The 16,535-nt window shown below is 41.0% G+C and overlaps 2 protein-coding genes across 3 annotated transcripts in view; both read right to left on the bottom strand.

The window, feature by feature from the left end:
- Window positions 1-290: 290 nt before the first annotated feature.
- LOC117347063 (heat shock protein beta-11-like) lies at window positions 291-1,471 on the bottom strand. The gene has a single exon (XM_033917396.1). It carries the CDS (start codon window positions 1,254-1,256, stop codon window positions 483-485), a length of 774 nt encoding a protein of 257 aa, XP_033773287.1. The 5' UTR covers window positions 1,257-1,471; the 3' UTR covers window positions 291-482.
- Window positions 1,472-9,756: 8,285 nt separating this feature from the next.
- RAB5C (RAB5C, member RAS oncogene family) overlaps window positions 9,757-16,535 on the bottom strand; it is a 40,386-nt gene continuing 33,607 nt past the window's right edge. For both annotated transcript variants that reach the window (XM_033917943.1, XM_033917944.1), the window contains exons 5-6: window positions 14,914-15,007; window positions 9,757-11,778 (exon numbers count right to left, since the gene is read on the bottom strand). In XM_033917943.1, the coding sequence (XP_033773834.1) occupies window positions 11,663-11,778; window positions 14,914-15,007 (210 nt within the window). In that variant the 3' untranslated portion in view covers window positions 9,757-11,662. The remainder of the gene's footprint in view (window positions 11,779-14,913; window positions 15,008-16,535) is intronic.

The raw sequence follows: 16,535 nt of genomic DNA on the forward strand, positions 1-16,535 counted from the left end.
GATTGAACTACCCTCTCCATGAAAAATAATTTCCTGGCATTACTCCTAAGTCTACTGCCCGACAACCTCAATTCAGGCCCTTTAGTTTTACAATTTGCCCTTCTCTGGAAAATATTTGTTTCTATATTAATACCTTTCAAGTATTTAAATGTCTCTGTATTATTTAAATGTTTCAACATGATCTAGTCATTTATAAAATTCCTGTTCCCTTCCTGTTGACCATAAAGACCTTCTCTAATCAAAGACAAATTATTTTACATTTCAAAATGTTTATTTCACTCAACGGTAAATGTTTTTTTCCAAGAATATAGTGAGATTATTTAATAAATAGATATAAAAATGTGATTTCCCCTCAGTACTGTCATGTTTATCATATTTCTAAATGAACAATAGCATTCTTCTTTTAAGCAATATCTTTCTTTCCATGCTCCTAGTCCTCATGAGACTGGAGTGCTGCTGGAGTAATTACAACTAATATGGACTTAGCGGGTTTTGGAAATAAGCCCTTCAATTTCAGGGCTGAGCTGAATTGGCACAGTTCTTTCATCACTAGAGGGCGCTGTTGCCGAAGCAATTTCAGGACTGAGCTGAATTGGCACAGTTCTTTCATCACTAGAGGGCGCTGTTGCCGAAGCAATTTCAGGACTGAGCTGAATTGGCACAGTTCTTTCATCACTAGAGGGCGCTGTTGCCGAAGCAATTTCAGGACTGAGCTGAATTGGCACAGTTCTTTCATCACCAGAAGCCACTGCTGCTGCTGCTGCTGAAATAATTTCAGGACTGAGCTGAATTGTCACAGTTCTTTCATCACCAGAGGCCGCTGCTCCTGCTACTGGAGTAATTGTAGGGCTGAACTGAATTGGCACGGTTCTTTCAGTACAAGTTGGCAGTGCCAAGCATGGTCTTCCAATGCGCAGTTGCCCATCACTGTACACAGAGCATACCAGCTCCTCAGGATTTAGGTCTTTGGGCACATCCCATTCCCTCCTGAAGATCTCATTTTTGTACGAGTATGCACCCTTTTCATCCTTGGTCCTGGTTGTCTTTGTCCCTGTCACCAGCAGCTTCCTTCCCACCACTTTCACACTAAGTTCTTCAGGAGAGAAGTCCTTGATGAGCAGGGACACAGCGAAGGCCTTGTCTGCCTTCTCTGTCTGGCTGGAGCTTGGCAGAGCATCAGCAGAAGGTCTCCCTTGGGTTCTAGATGCAAATCCCATTTCCTCAAGAAGTTGATGGACTTCATCCAGGAGTGTCATAGGGTTCTGCACCTCTCCCAATCTCCCAATCTGATTTTGCTCAATCTGAGCCAAGTTGGAATTTGAGACTGACCGCAGAACATGCACTGGCTCCAGGAAGGGGAAGCAGGGAACGGAAGGCAGACTGCAACATGTCAGGGTACAGCATCGTCTTCGCCGTGGAAGGCTTCTTGCTTTCAGTAGAGAACAAGGTTCTGTCCTTTCCTGTTTGCCTTTTGAATCGCTTGGTTCCAGCAGGTAGGACACAAGCAGCTTTTATACTCCTCCATCAAGGCTTCCAGTTTCTTCCAAGATCTCTACTTACAGACAAGTCATAGGCTGAGATGGATTATTATCACATAACTCCCCTTCTAACTCACAAGTGACTCATTTATGTTTCTCCATTTACACACACATAATGCACTAAATACAGGACCAGGACTCAAGACACAGTAGCAGAGAGCTACATCATATCCAAAAATACAAGACTTGAGTTAGCACTCTATTTATATTCAAAGGCAAAGGGAAAAATATTTCATTTGTTAGTACAGAATTTGTTAGTATAGAATAAAATGTGCCAACTTTTGAACCATTATCTTCTTTGCAAAATTTTGCAGAAGTTCTAGAAATATTTTGGGTAAAAGGGTAATTATAAGGCTTTTTCTTTAATTTATAACATTTTATTGAAGGAAACAAGTAAATATACAATAATATAATACAAATAGATATTCATTACAATTAGATTCACAATTATGAAATTTCCATACATATTTCTATCATTCCTCCAAAATATATTTCCATATGACCTATTTCAACCCCCCCATACCCCCCTATTCCCTTCCCCCTTTCCCCTTCCCACCTTCCCTTCCCCCCATTCTTTTTATTTTCAATTTATAACATTTTATTGAAGGAATTAAGCAAATTATGATAAATATTTCTATCATTTTGCAGATGTTCTAGAAATATTTTGGGTAAAAGGGTAATTATGAGGCTTTTTCTTTAAATTATCACTTAATTTAATCTTTGTTGATTTAACCAAGTAGCTTCAGAATACAAGATACATTGCTACTATCTTCAATATCTTTACTTCCATTTTCCATCTTGAGCAGTAATGTTACTTAACTCAAGCCAGGATCACTGAGCTTCCATTTTCAGGAATTTGCTCTAAATACTCTATTTCCTGCTTTACCTTCCCTTCCTGAAAGAAGTAATTCTAAGAGTATTGGAGCTGTTACCGCCATGGCCGGCATTACGGTTTTGTAAAAAGGGTGTATGTGTGTAAAACAAACAAACAAAAATATATAAAGTGATAAACCTTTTTTTGGTCAAGGGAGATGTCTTTTATTTCAGAAGGCATGTATGATTGGGCATAAATGTATTATGCAATATTGGTTTCTCCAAGCTTTTGGCATTGGAGGAACCAGTTGCATCGTTTACTTTTATTTGAGGTTTGGGAAGTTCGCCAATCTTCTATACGAACTCGTCTTTTTATGACGATTTGGGATCCTTATATTCAAAACCTTTCACCTAGAGCAAGAAGTTTAATTCTTAATGAATTACATTGAAGCTATGGTTGTCTAAATTGCATTCCAGGTCTTTATTTTATTTATTTTTGTCACCTTTCATCCAGAGAGGAGGAGGGGAAAAATGAAAAACGTTGGAAGGAGGGGGGGGGGGAAGGAGGAAGGGAGGGGGAAAGGGAAGGAAGGGGGAAGGGGAGAGAGGGGTGATAATGTGGGATTATGGTTTATAATATAAAATGTTTGAAGGAATGATAATATTTGATAATATGTATTATATGGAATGGAATTTTTTTTTTTTAAATGTGATTTCATTTGTAAGGAATATCTTTATATATTATCTGAATGTATTTTCTTTTGTTCCTTCAATAAAATGAAAAAAAAAAGTGATAAACCTTTTTTATGGGACTGATATAGGGCTCCTTTTACAAAGATGCGGTAGCAGCTTTACCACATGCGACTTTTAATCACGTGCTACCCCCTGCGCTAGCCAAAAAACTACCACCTGCTCAAGAGGAGGCGGTAGCGGCTAGCGTGGCCGGCAGTTTAGCATGCGCTATTACATGCATTAAACTGCTAACGTGGCTTCATAAAAGGAGTCCATAGTATCTGATTAGCTTCCAGGAGCTAAAACCCACTTCCTCAGGTCAAGACGGTATGAGCAACTTCATGCAAAAGACATAATGTATGTATGAAGCAAGAAGTACGTTCTTAAAGATAGAGAGGATTGTAAGGAATACTGTGTTCTTTCAGGGATATGTTAAGAAAGGAAGATCTACAGAGGTATGGGGTGGGGGAAGGGATGGTGTGAGCGTGGTGTGGCGGGGCAGGGAGGTGCCCCTATTGAGATGGCACCCGGGGCAGTCACTCCCTGTCCTCCTTTCTACAACACTGCCCTTCACAGCCTCAGGTACAATTTAAGTCTATTAACTACCTCCACACTAATCAAAACTGAACAATTCTCTCTCTATAGAAGTGTATCTTCTTCTATTTTGGTTGCAGTGTACCAATTTGCATACCCATAGTGTGACTCAGAAATTCCAGATTAAATTAATGCATGAGCAGAAGTTAGTAAATGACCCGCCATTGCCCCAGCTACAAAACTTAGGGGCAGATATTCAAAGCGATTTAGCTGGCTGCTAACCAGTTAAATTGCTTGGTCAAGGCTAGCTGCTAATATTCAGCTGCACTTAGCTGGCTAATATCATAGTTAGTGTCTAAATCAGGGTTGGGCAACTCCGGTCCTCGAGAGCCGGAATCCAGTCGGGTTTTCAGGATTTCCCCAATAAATATGCATGAGATCTATTTGGATGCACTGCTGTCAATGCATATTCATTGGGGAAATCCTGAAAATCCGACTGGATTCCGGCCCTCGAGGACTGGAGTTGCCCACTACTGGTCTAAATCAAAGCGAACTATGATGGGGACGGGGCAGAGCACCTTGGGTACTGACTTGGCAGGGGCACATCTCTCCTCTCCCCCTTTGCAGGGGGTCTCTTAAATGCATTCTCCCCCTGCCTCTTTTAGTTGTCATTGACAGCAAGTAGGCTTTCCACCCTGCTGCTCACACCAGCCTCAGCCCTCCCTCTGACATCACTTCCTGTTTGCATAGGGCAGAGGTAGGCAATTTCGGTCCTCGAGAGCCGGAGCCAGGTCAGGTTTTCAGGATATCCACAATGAATATGTATGAGATGGATTTGCAAATCTATCTCATGCATATTTATTGTGGATATCCTGAAAACCTGACCTGGCTCCGGCTCTCAAGGACCGGAATTGACTACTCCTGGTATAGTCAAAGCCAGAGCTCACACAGATCCCTGCTTTGAATATCTGGAATAACATCATTGTCAGTGAGCAAAATGCTCACCACCTGATGGCTGAATAACTCCTTAGGTCAGGGGTGTCAAAGTCCCTCCTCGAGGGCCGCAATCCAGTCGGGTTTTCAGGATTTCCCCAATGAATATGCATGAGATCTATTAGCATATAATGAAAGCAGTGCATGCAAATAGACCTCATGCATATTCATTGAGGGAAATCCTGAAAACTCGACTGGATTGCGGCCCTCGAGGAGGGACTTTGACACCCCTGCCTTAGATTGTGAGCCCACTAGGGCCAGAGAAAATGTTGGTATACAAGATATAAACCACTTTAGTTGAACCACAAAAAGGCAGTATATCAAGAATTTTTTTTTAGTAATAGTAGATCTCACCAGCACTAATGGAGTAGTACACATTAACCCTTTAATTGGCAGATGGCGAGAACAGTTGTTTTATGTAACTTGATGTTGAACGAGAGCAACAGTTCCAAATAAAGGGTTAAAGAGAAGTGGCCTAGTGGTTAAAGCAGCTGCCTCAGCCCCCTGAGGTTGTGACCTCTATTCCCACTGCAGCTCCTTGTGACTCTGGGCAAGACACATAACACATCATTGCCCCTGTCTAAAATATGTAAATCACTGTGATTGTAACCACTCAGAAAAAAAACAGTATATCAAGTCCCATCCCCTTTAAAGTACGAGAATGTTAATTTAGCCTCAGATTGCAAGCTCTCTGGGACAGGGAAGTGCCTGCTGTACCTGACTTTGGGCCCCTTTTACAAAGCCATGGGAGCGAGTCCCAGCACGGCAAATATGATGCAGACTAGGGGAGAAATTTGTCCCCGTCCCCGCAGGAACTCAATTTCACCATCCTGTCCCTGTGAGTTATGTCACTGTCGCTGTCCCCCTTTCCTGTAAGCTCTGCTTTAACTGCACAAGCCTTGGACACTTATGATTTTAAAGTGTTTGAGGCTTGTGCAGGTGAGGACGGAGCTTAGGCATTGGCGGAATGAGGCATTATGACATCACAATCTGAGCTCTAGAATGTTGCTACTTAGGATTTTAAAATGTTTGAGGCTTGTGCGGATGAGGACGGAGCTTAGGCATTGGTGGAACGAGGCATTATGACATCACAAGTGGAGCTCTAGAATGTTGCTACTTAGGATTTTAAAGTGTTTGGGGCTTGTTCAGTTGAGGACAGAGTTTGCAGGGATGGGACAGGGACAGGAAAAGAACTCGCAGGGATGGGAAAATCAGTTCCCGTGGGGACGGAGGAAAATTTGTCCCCCTCATCATTCTCTAACGCAGACCTTAGGAATTGAATGGGCTGTGTTTGCATTTCTTGCACCTGTATTCATTACTGTGGCTTTGTCAAAGGGCCCTTTGCTACTTGAGTTCAGATGGAGAAAAGTAATTAAATCTAAAATCCAAATCCAGTGAGCACACTCCTTCCAAATTAAGCTTAACATATGGCTCCAGAAAAAGGAGGACGGATTGAGATACCGGGGTTTGCTTCCACTGCTTTCAGTCTCAATCCATCCTCTTTTTTTTTCTGGAGCCATATGGTAACCCTATTCCAAACCTACCTCTGAAATGTAGCCCCTGAATGCCTCCTATCCACATAGGATTGACTTAGCCAAGGTTTTTTTGGGTTTTTTTTTTTTTTTTTCAAACAACATAAAAAGGCACTGTTGTCCAAACCTGTGAAAATTTACATTTGTTTTTTTAATAATTTTTTTTTAAATTCTTTATTGATTTTCTAAACTTCAAAAGTGCAATACACAAATATATATCATATAATAAGTTAATAAAAGCACATTCAACTTACAAATATGCATAACCAACCATTTTCTCTTCTCTCCCCAACCCAATAGAACCATAACCTTACCCTATTCAGATTAAAAATATCCTCCCACCCCAGGTGGACATACTCAAAAGTCAAATTAGGACAGAAATAGCACCTCCCCCCCCCCCTTTCCTGGATGTGTACGAAAATAAACCAAAACTGACTCATAATCAAAGACCTACTATAGTGAGGTAAAATATGATGTCAACAGCCCCCAAACCAGCTTAAATAAATTATTGTGCCCCAAACTATCGGCATTCATTTTTTCATACCTATAGCTGGAGCACAAATTTGCCCACCAGAAAGGAAAATTTAGGCGGTCACAGTTCTTCTAATTTTGGGTTAATATATTTTTTTTTCAGTGGGAGCAAGACACTGACCAAGTCATGATCAAAAAAATCCCAATATTGTTGTCCTCAAGTTCCATAGAAATTGTTTCCCAAAAGTTGAAGTTGGCTGGCAACGTTATTATTGTAATATGACACAAAAATAGAGAAAATATTAATTATGCAGCAGTCAGAAATGTCCTAACACTTCCCTTGCTCCAGTGTGGCCTCTTGGAATACAGTTTCTTAATTAAAGGTCAGTCTGGCTCTACTGTTTGGTGTACAATAATTCCTGGTCTTGATGTTTCTCAAAGGATCAATATTTCTTCAGTTAACTTTTGGTACTAGCTTGGGGAAGTGTGTGGCACAATGATTAGAGCTACAGCCTCAGCACCCTGAGGTTGTGGGTTCAAATCCCATGCTGTTCCTTGTGACCCTGGGCAAGTCACTTAATCTCTCGTTGCCCCAGGTACAATAGATAAGAGTGTGAGCCCACCAGGACAGACATGGAAAAAAGTCTGAGTACATGAATATAAACCGCTTAGGCTATAATAAATACTATTTATTTTATGATATAGTGACATACTGGGTGGTGAATATTACACAGGTGAAATTGTTCATAAATCTAATTTGTGCATCACGCTATACCTATAAAGCAAGAAATGGAGAACACTTTTGATCAATGCAGAAATCTAAGAAGGGCGTTAGTAAAGAACTATGTGGACATAGTTAACTGGGCTGGCTCATGATTCATGCAGATGCACCGCAAGACAGGACTTTGGAAAACAGCTTCATGTTATACACACACACACACACACACAAAAAGAAACCAGCTCAACCATACATGGAGGCATTACTGAACATGTTTATAACCAAACTGCTACTGACATTTACTGTAGTCAATATCCGAAAACTTCAGAGAGAAAGAGAAAAATGTTTTCTGAAAAATTCTTGGGTATGGAATCCAATTCTCATCAAGCTGATCCCTACATACAATAATGAGCCAAATATAACACCAGCTGAACTAAGGGCATGGATAGTAGGACGCGGCCTTTATTTGACAGATGAGTAAACTGCCACAACATCCTCGTAAATAGAAAGTGTCTCAAGTCTTGGCTGCAAGCAGAGACCAGAAGTAACCTGAGCCCCTTAGGGAAGGGTACAAAAGCCGCTGGCTTTTCTGCTGTAAGAAGCTGCAAGGTCAGAGACCACACTGGGCCTTCACATTCAGCAGCCTTCTCCAGCTCTCTGCAGCCCGATGCGTAGCCTGTGGGTAATCTTTGTTCATATTGAGCAAAAGCAGAGTAGAAGCTGCCCACTGACTTTTGCTGGAAGAAATGGACGACACGGCAGACCCTCTGGTAATGTCCTGCCAAGCTTCAGCCAGATAAGGCCTTCACCGTACCTCTGGCCATTTCTTCTATAGAATTTTGCAGGGAAGAAGCGAGAAGAAAGCTGCTGGTGATAAGGGATAAAGGAGGTGAGGGTGAAGAGGGTTCATGCTCTTCAGGAGGAAATAGTATTCAGTTTGGGCAAGGGGATACAGTTATTTTGCATGAGACAGGAGTGTAATTTCAATGCTGATTGTCAGTCCGTAACCGTAATTGTCAATCTGTTCCAGCCTCTCTATTGAGAATGGGAAAATGTTAGTGCATTTAGTGTATAACTGATGCTACTTTTATTTGTCCTGAAGATTTATATTATTATATGGAGTAGATGAGTATCCTACTTAACCCTTTATTTGGCACTAGTCTTTAAGCCCGTTACATTAATGGGTGCTAGAATAGATGTTTCTGTCTTTCTTTCTTTCTCTCCCTCTCTCCTTGGCCGCTGTCTGTCTGTCTTTCTTTCTCTCTCTCTTTTTCCTCGGCAGTCCACCACCACCTCTTGCCTGCTCCCCCTGTCCAGCAGTAGCCCTTCTCCCTTCATTTTACCTCCCCCCCTGTCCAGCAGCATCTTTTCCCTGCATTATCGAAGCGGGCCGACCTAGTAAATGCCCCGCGGCTGCTGCGTTTGCTGGTCCGGGGGTGAGAATTAAGGGGGTGAGGGTTTAAAAATTAAATCTCCACAATTACTAATGCAAATTATTCCTTTAACATCCCAGATCTTTTTAGCTTTAAAGGCTGAGCCAGTAATTATAGGAAGGGAAACCCTCCCCAGCTCCTCAGAACTTAGCAGCTAGCGTTCAGTATGCAGTCATTGGCTAAATAAAACCCTTCCTTATGAAAGCATGTATCAAATATTTGAGATGAACAAACTTTAAGAGAATTTTAAGACAACTGAATGAAACTTGACATGAGATTTGACATACAGACAATTTGGGAGGAGGTGGTTTTTTTATGCCCGTGAGGTATCTCCAAAGTTTGTACCTGTCCGTAACATATGGGCAGGTCGGAGTCTGAGGCTTTTTCCTCCTCAACAAATTGTTATTGCAAATAAAACCAAATTGTTATTATAAATAAAACAATTGGCCTTTCCAGATTATAGTATAGCATTCATTTTCAAAGGGTTTTTCACCCTTTAGTTGTTTTTTTTTTATTTTTCACTTGGCAGTCTACCTGTTCCAGTCTAAGATGGCAGGACAGTGCTACTCTGTGTCTGGATCCAGGATATATTATTTGGGGATAGCATCAAGGATGCAGGACCTGAGATGGGCAATGGCAAAGCTCTATTGCTTTATTCATACTTTTTTTTTCTTTTTACTTAAAATTTCCCTTTTTCTCTCTATGTTTTATTGGTATACCATTAGACTGAGGTAGGGAACTCCAGTCCTGGAGAGGCGTATTCCAGTCGGGTTTTCAGGATTTCCCCAATGAATATGCATTGAAAGCAGTGCATGCAAATAGATCTCATGCATATTCATTTGGGGAAATCCTGAAAACCCGACTGGAATACGACTCTCGAGGACCGGAGTTCCCTACCCCTGCATTAGACTATGGCCAGCAGTATAATCAAATAAATGTCTGAACAGAACAGTGGGGAAAGCAACAAGCAGATAAAACGCCTACAACCCAAATAGTTTTAATACCTTCCTCCATGTTTATTTTGTAGAATTACAGATTGTAACACAGATGTGTATTTTCACACAGACAAAAAAATTATTCAAACTTCATCCATCACTGTACAGTGGCAAACCAGATCAGTTTTGTGCTAGAGTAATTAACATTAGTGGCATCACATTACTTTAAAAAAGGACTATTTTTTTTTTTTTTCTTTTCTTCATTTTTTTAACCAAGATGTTATTTTCAAAAAGAGCAAGAAAAATAACCTTAAGGACTGGATTTATTAGTGCATCACAGCAAAACTGAAAAGGAGATGGAGAGATGCCATGCTGGTTCCAGGACAAGAAATACCAGTAGGTGGTTTAGGGGGTAGGTATTATATTGATCATAGATACTGACCTGGTTACAAATGGAAGAAAATGTACAATACAAAACCACAGACAAAGGAAGTAGTTCTCCCCTCAATACTAAGAATCCTGATTTGGTCAAGAAATGTCTGGCTCAAACAAAAATTTTTTAGAGGTTATTTCCAGTGATAAATCTTTAAAGGATACAAAAAGATCACTGGGTTGCTTCTGTATGCATGGTTTATAACAAAGTAACAAAAGTTAGTGCAGGGGTACACATGGTCATTGAATAAATCAAAAAAGTAATGCTATGAAATCATATATATATATATATAAAGTATCGGAAGTTTTCCAACACAATGCTTTCTAACCATACAAGTGTTTGGAGTCTTATGATTGAAAGGGCCAGAAAGACAGAAGTCCCACATATTCATGCTCTCAGCTTAGGTGGGTCTCCAGCAGATATATCTTCGGCAAGTCAGCAGGTGTACTGACAATCAGGTCAGTGAGTGGGAAGAGAATATATACCCAGAAATTTCTGTCAAAAAATGCAATAAAACAGAAAGAAAAAAGAAATGGTGGTGGATTGAATGTAGTATCTTTAAAAGTACGAGAACTGGCAGCCAGAAACCAGCCACATGGTTTACACACTGACACCAGATGGTAACATTAAGATTACAATGTTTACAATTAATGTGCCTTTAATATGCTGATTTCTCATATAAATTTACATACTTTTTCAGTAAGATTTTCAAGACTGATAACATTTTCTTTTTGGTGGTTGTTTTGAAATTTGGCCCACATGGAGGTGGAGGCCAAGATATAACCAGGGTATGTATCCACCACCATGGGAAGGGGTATGGAAGGAAGGAGGGAGACATCAGAAGTTCAATATATTAAAAAGTGACTTAAGACTTAAAACTGAATTAGTATTTTTACAGGAAAGTGCGGGTGGAATAACTCTCACCAGTTGGAGAAGTCACGGCTGCTGGTCCTGGCAGCTGTTCAAAGTTAAGTGCAATTTAAAGGGACACGGTAGAGTCCATTTCGGTATAGAAATTAAAGTTTTCAACAACCAACTGTTAGTTATTAATGGGTACAATAATCAAGACGTTTTGTTAAATTTTCCCAGTATTATGTTTTAAGAAATTCTGCAAAATAGTGTTGCATGGTTATGGGGTAGCATGCTGTAAACAGTGACTGTTTGATGCATCCTAGAGTAATACAGTTGTGTTAAGCTTTTAAATGACAGTAAGAGGCACACCACCAGTTCATTGTGGCTCTCGGAATAACAAGGACAACTTCTGATACATTTCCAGGCAGATAATTCCCAAAGTCTTTATAGCACATTGCACAATAAGACTTAATATACTGGGGTAAAACTGAAGGAAAGAAAATTGGTAAAAAAGAATGACTGTCTCTGGTGATTAAATACCAGCCTTTGGCCAAACCTCCTGAACATTTGCTTTTCTGTTGAACCAGACTTGACGGTGTCCCTTTAAAAAGAATTCCAGTCTGATTGGGTTTCTTCAATGTGGAATTTCGTTTGTCAGCGTATGACTGGATAGATGGCTCAGTTGCTACAACACTGGCTTCTTTGTGGCTGGCTATTCTCTTGAAGGTCCACGCCCCGATTCCTGCCTGGGGCCCCTGCAGCATTCTGTGGTTCATTCTTCGGCAGCTTCTTGGCTGGGGAAAAATAAAATGATGTAGATAAAGTGAAATTGCTTATTCCTGAGGTAATGTTTGTTGAAGATTTTTAGGAGGGAGAAATACCAAAACAAAAATTCAAGTATGGGAACAGACTATAGTGGCTGCCAATCAGATCACGAATTAGGGCGTTACATTGGATTCTACACTGTCAATGAAACCAAACATATGAATGTGGTGGAGACTCTAAATTGCGTATGTTGTACAGGATTAAATCGATGTTGCCATCGTGAGGATTTTCAGACTTTGGTAGAGTCTGATCTTAAGAAGATTCAATTGTAACACTCTACCTTGGTCTTCATTAATGTGTTAAAACCATTATTGATCATCCATAGAAATATGACGGCAGATAAAGACCAAATGGCCCATCCAGTCTGACCATACATAGCATCCACTATGTCCTCTCCTTAAGAGAGTCCAAGTGCCTTTTCCCACACTCTCTTGAATTCAGTGTCTCCACCACCTCTACTGGGGAAACTATTCAGCCTTTCTGTAAAAAAGTATTTCCGTAGATTACTCCTGAGCCTATCACCTCTTAACCTCATTCTATGCCCTCTCACTCTGGAGTTTCAATTGACAGAAACTTGCCTCATGTGTATAGGGACCTGGATTGGCCACTGTGAGAACAGGCTACTGGGCTTGATGGACCGTTGGTCTGACCCAGTAAGGCTATTCTTATGTCCTTCTCCTGCATTTCCTCCAAAGTATACCTGTATATATTGAGATCTTTAAGTCTCATATGCCTTATGATGTAGATCAACCATCATTTTAATTGCCTTCCTCCGGACCGACTCCATCCTGTTTATATCTTTTTGAAATTGTGGTCTCCAGAATTGTACAAGTAAACACCAAAAAGTCCAACAGGACAGAGAACCCACGGGTATAAAACAGTACAAAAGGAAGTGGGAACGGACAATGAGCACTCCACTGAAGATCACTGATGTAAAACCAGCTTGTTTATTTCATAAAAGGACACAGGCAGAAGCTGTGGACCCGACACAGTACTGTGTTTTGGCATCTGAGGAACGGCTGCATCAGAGGTCACTCGGTCCAACTAACATGCCAGAGTAACTAAAATCACTGAAAAGCTATGGAAGCATTTTCAAAAAAAAGTTGGTTTTATATCAGTGTTCTTCAGTGGAGTGCTCATTGTCCGTTCCCACTTCCTTCTGTACTCCAGAATTGTACACAATATTCTAAATGAAGTCTCACCAGGGGCATCACCTCCTTTTTCCTACTGACCATATCTCTCCCTTTGCACCCTAGCATCCTTCTAGCTTTCACCATCACTTTTTCAACCTGTTTGGCCACCTTAAGATCATCACACCCAAGTCTTGCCCCTCTTTCATGCAGAAAAGTTCTTTACCCCCTAAACTGTACTGTTTCCCTAGGGTTTCTGCAGCCCAAATGCATGACCTTCCATTTATTAGCATTAAATCTTAACTGTCAAATTTCAGACCATTCTTCAAGTTTTTATCATCATCAGGGGTGTCTACCCTACTGAAGATTTCGGTTATCATCCTCAAAGAGACAAATTTTACCTGTCAGTCCTTCAGTAATTATCACTTATAAAAATGTTAAAAAGAACAGGCACAAAAACCGAACCTTGAGGCTAAGGTAAAATCTCTTTTCTCACAGCGATCTCCATGGATCACTACCCTCTGTCGCCTTCCAGTTAACTAGTTCCCGACCCAGGGTTAGATGCACAAAACATGGTTGCTAAGACCATGCGGGTTGATGTGCCCACAAACGAGTAACATCTAGGGTCACTGAACAAAGACATGGTGCCCACAGACGAATCACATCTAGGGTCACTGCACAAAGATGTGGTGCCCACAGACGAGTAACATCTAGGGTCACTGCACAAAGATGTGGTGCCCACAGACCAGTAAGGTCACTGCACAAAGACGTGGTGCCCACAGACTAGTAACATCTAGGGTCACTGCACAAAGACGTGGTGCTATGTCAAATTCACTTGTATTGGCTGGTGCTGAAAGTTACATCTGCACCAGAAGACTATCAAGCTCTTAGTGCTGATGGTGTCAGGTACAGACAGTACAATGTGCTTGAAGAGGCTTTTTACTTGATGCTGCTAGTGTTTGTGTTTAGGAGGTAGAACCCCAGGCTGTGGCCTTCTGCACTGAGGTGATGGCAAAGACATTTGCCATAGACCAAAATCTCACCCGAGACTTGAGCAGAGCTCATGGTGCTACTCAACTTTCAAGTTTAATTAGGTTTGATATACCGTTTAAAACCACCCTAATTAGTTTACATAATACAAAGCTAAAAATAATTTCAAACAGAGGCTAGGCAAACAATTAAAATCATATAAAAGACTGTTTATGATACAAGCAATGGGGGAGACTGCATAGGATGCAAAGGAAGACAGCAAGGGTTACATCATTTCATAAAAATAAAAAATTTGATGGGGGGGGGGGGGGGAACAAAAGGAAAAAGAGCAAGAGGTGAGGATGTGCTGGAGTGTGCCAAGTCAGCTACTTCTAGACCAGGAAAGTTCTGATCTACTTTTTCTGTGCACGCACAGAGGCCCCTCACTTTGTAGAGGCAATTTGGGATAATCCTTTTGGATCTGAAGTGAAATATACCTAGCATTTGCATTTAGACTGATTAGGCTGAACCCATACAGCTTATGAGGGTATCTAAATACATGATTTCTCCTTCCACAGTCTGGGCAAAATTGAAAACCAGGTTCGGAAAATTCCTAACAAAATAGTTTAGTAAAGATAATAGAACAAGCAGTAATAGAACAATTATGAACACAATGAAACATTAGAAGAGAAATTCTTCAAAATTTGGGAGAGGTTTGGTTTTTGTCTGTTTTGCAGAGTGGGAAAACACTGAGGGGATTAAGGAGACTATTGGGCATGGAAAGAGCCGCAAATTCTCAAACTTCTCTCTAGTTCTGAGCTCTGGGAGAGCTGCTCCATCCTGCCACTGTCCAAAAGACATCTATTAGTGAACCTGGATTCAATTCTGCTTGTTCACAGAGAAAGCATGTTTCTCTTGTGCATTTGGATCAAAGATATTGTAGCCATCAGTGACACGATATAATCGGACATAATAAAATCATGGAAATAATGAAAACCCAATTACCTATTGCCATAAAAATTTCATTGACGTTCATCGCCGTCTTTGCAGAGGTCTCCATAAACAGCAAACTGTTATCTTCTGCATATGCCTGAGCTTCCTGCAAGAGAGCATTATTCACTTAACAGCTGTGCTTGAATTTTCTCTGGTTGTTTTATTTTTTTTGCTTTATTTTCAGTTTTAAAATGTCTCAAAGTACTGTTAATCCTAAATTGTCTGCTGTTTTGACTACCCTATCTATTCTCTCTGCTCTTAGGCTGCAGTTTGCTTATGCAACTTGTAATACAATATTTTGATTAAACTTCTAAAGGGAATTCAAAGAAGCAATGAATGTTTTAAAAAAATGATCAGGGTATGTAACATAGTAAATGTTGGAAAATAAAGACCTGTACGGTCCACCCAATCTGCCCAGAGTTGAATATGACACACCGCACAGGTTCCACTTTCATGATTAAATACTGGTAAACAATCTGTCTCTTCATGACTTATCTGGGGCACAAACCATAGAAGTGGCTGAAGGGGACAACAGGTACGAGGGGGCATTCGGAGAAACTGAAGGGAGATAGGTTCAAAACAAATGCAAGGAAGTTTTTTTTCACCCAAAGGGTCGTGGACACCTGGAATGCGCTACCGGAGGAAGTGATCAGGCAGAGTACGGTACAGGGATTCAAACAGGGATTGGACGGATTCCTGAGGGATAAAGGGATTGTGGGATACTGAGAGAGGTGCTGGGATGTAACACAAGTATAGAAAGCTAACCAGGTAATAAGTATAGAAACCCAACCAGGTCGTGAATGTGCAAGACCGGAGGGTTAGGACTTCGATGGGAAGATAGGACTCAATGGGAAACCAAGGTGGCAAGGGGGCCCCCTCTGGTGATTCAGACAGGTCGTGACCTGTTTGGGCCGCCGCGGGAGCGGACTGCTGGGCAGGATGGACCTATGGTCTGACCCGGCGGAGGCACTGCTTATGTTCTTATGTCTGCCCATTCCTAGTTCCCAACTACTAGAGTTGCCATCAAAGCCCACTCCACTATTGATCCTAATCCATTTATGCCATTTATAGGATCAAGACTTTAGAAGTCGTCCGAGCATTGGTCTCATGTCCCAACCTTTGACATTGCTGTCAAAGCTCACGCCAGTATGAGGTAATTTAAATTTTGCTTTAATTGGATTCCATCCTTTTTCTATACAGTGTTTATCACACATTCTTGAATTCAGTCACTGATTTTTGTCTTCACAACCTCCCATGCAAAGGCATTCCAGGCATCCACATACATCCCTTTTTGTGAAAAAAGATATTTCCTGACATTGCTCCTAAGCTCTAGTTCTACTGCTTCCCCATCTGAGAAAAAGTATAACATGCAAACTAATCTAAGTATTTAAACATCTGTATCCCCCATCTCTCCTTTCTGCTAGGATATATATACTGAAGTCTTCAAATCTCTTCTCCTATGTCGTTTGGCACAAACATATTTGTCACCTTCCTCTGAACTGCCTCAAATATTTTGATGTCTTTAGCGAGTTATGGCCTCGAAAACCGAACACAGTGCTCCAAATGGGGCCTCACCAAAGACTTATACAAAGGCCGTGTTACCTCCTTTTCTTCTCCTGAATATGCCTCTCTAT

The sequence above is a fragment of the Geotrypetes seraphini genome, chromosome 13 (assembly GCF_902459505.1).
Source record: "Geotrypetes seraphini chromosome 13, aGeoSer1.1, whole genome shotgun sequence".
Classification (NCBI taxonomy): domain Eukaryota; kingdom Metazoa; phylum Chordata; class Amphibia; order Gymnophiona; family Dermophiidae; genus Geotrypetes; species Geotrypetes seraphini.

Bases quoted from the DNA above. Each gene is read 5' to 3' on its own strand.
- LOC117347063 (XM_033917396.1), bottom strand. From the start codon at position 1,256: ATGACACTCCTGGATGAAGTCCATCAACTTCTTGAGGAAATGGGATTT.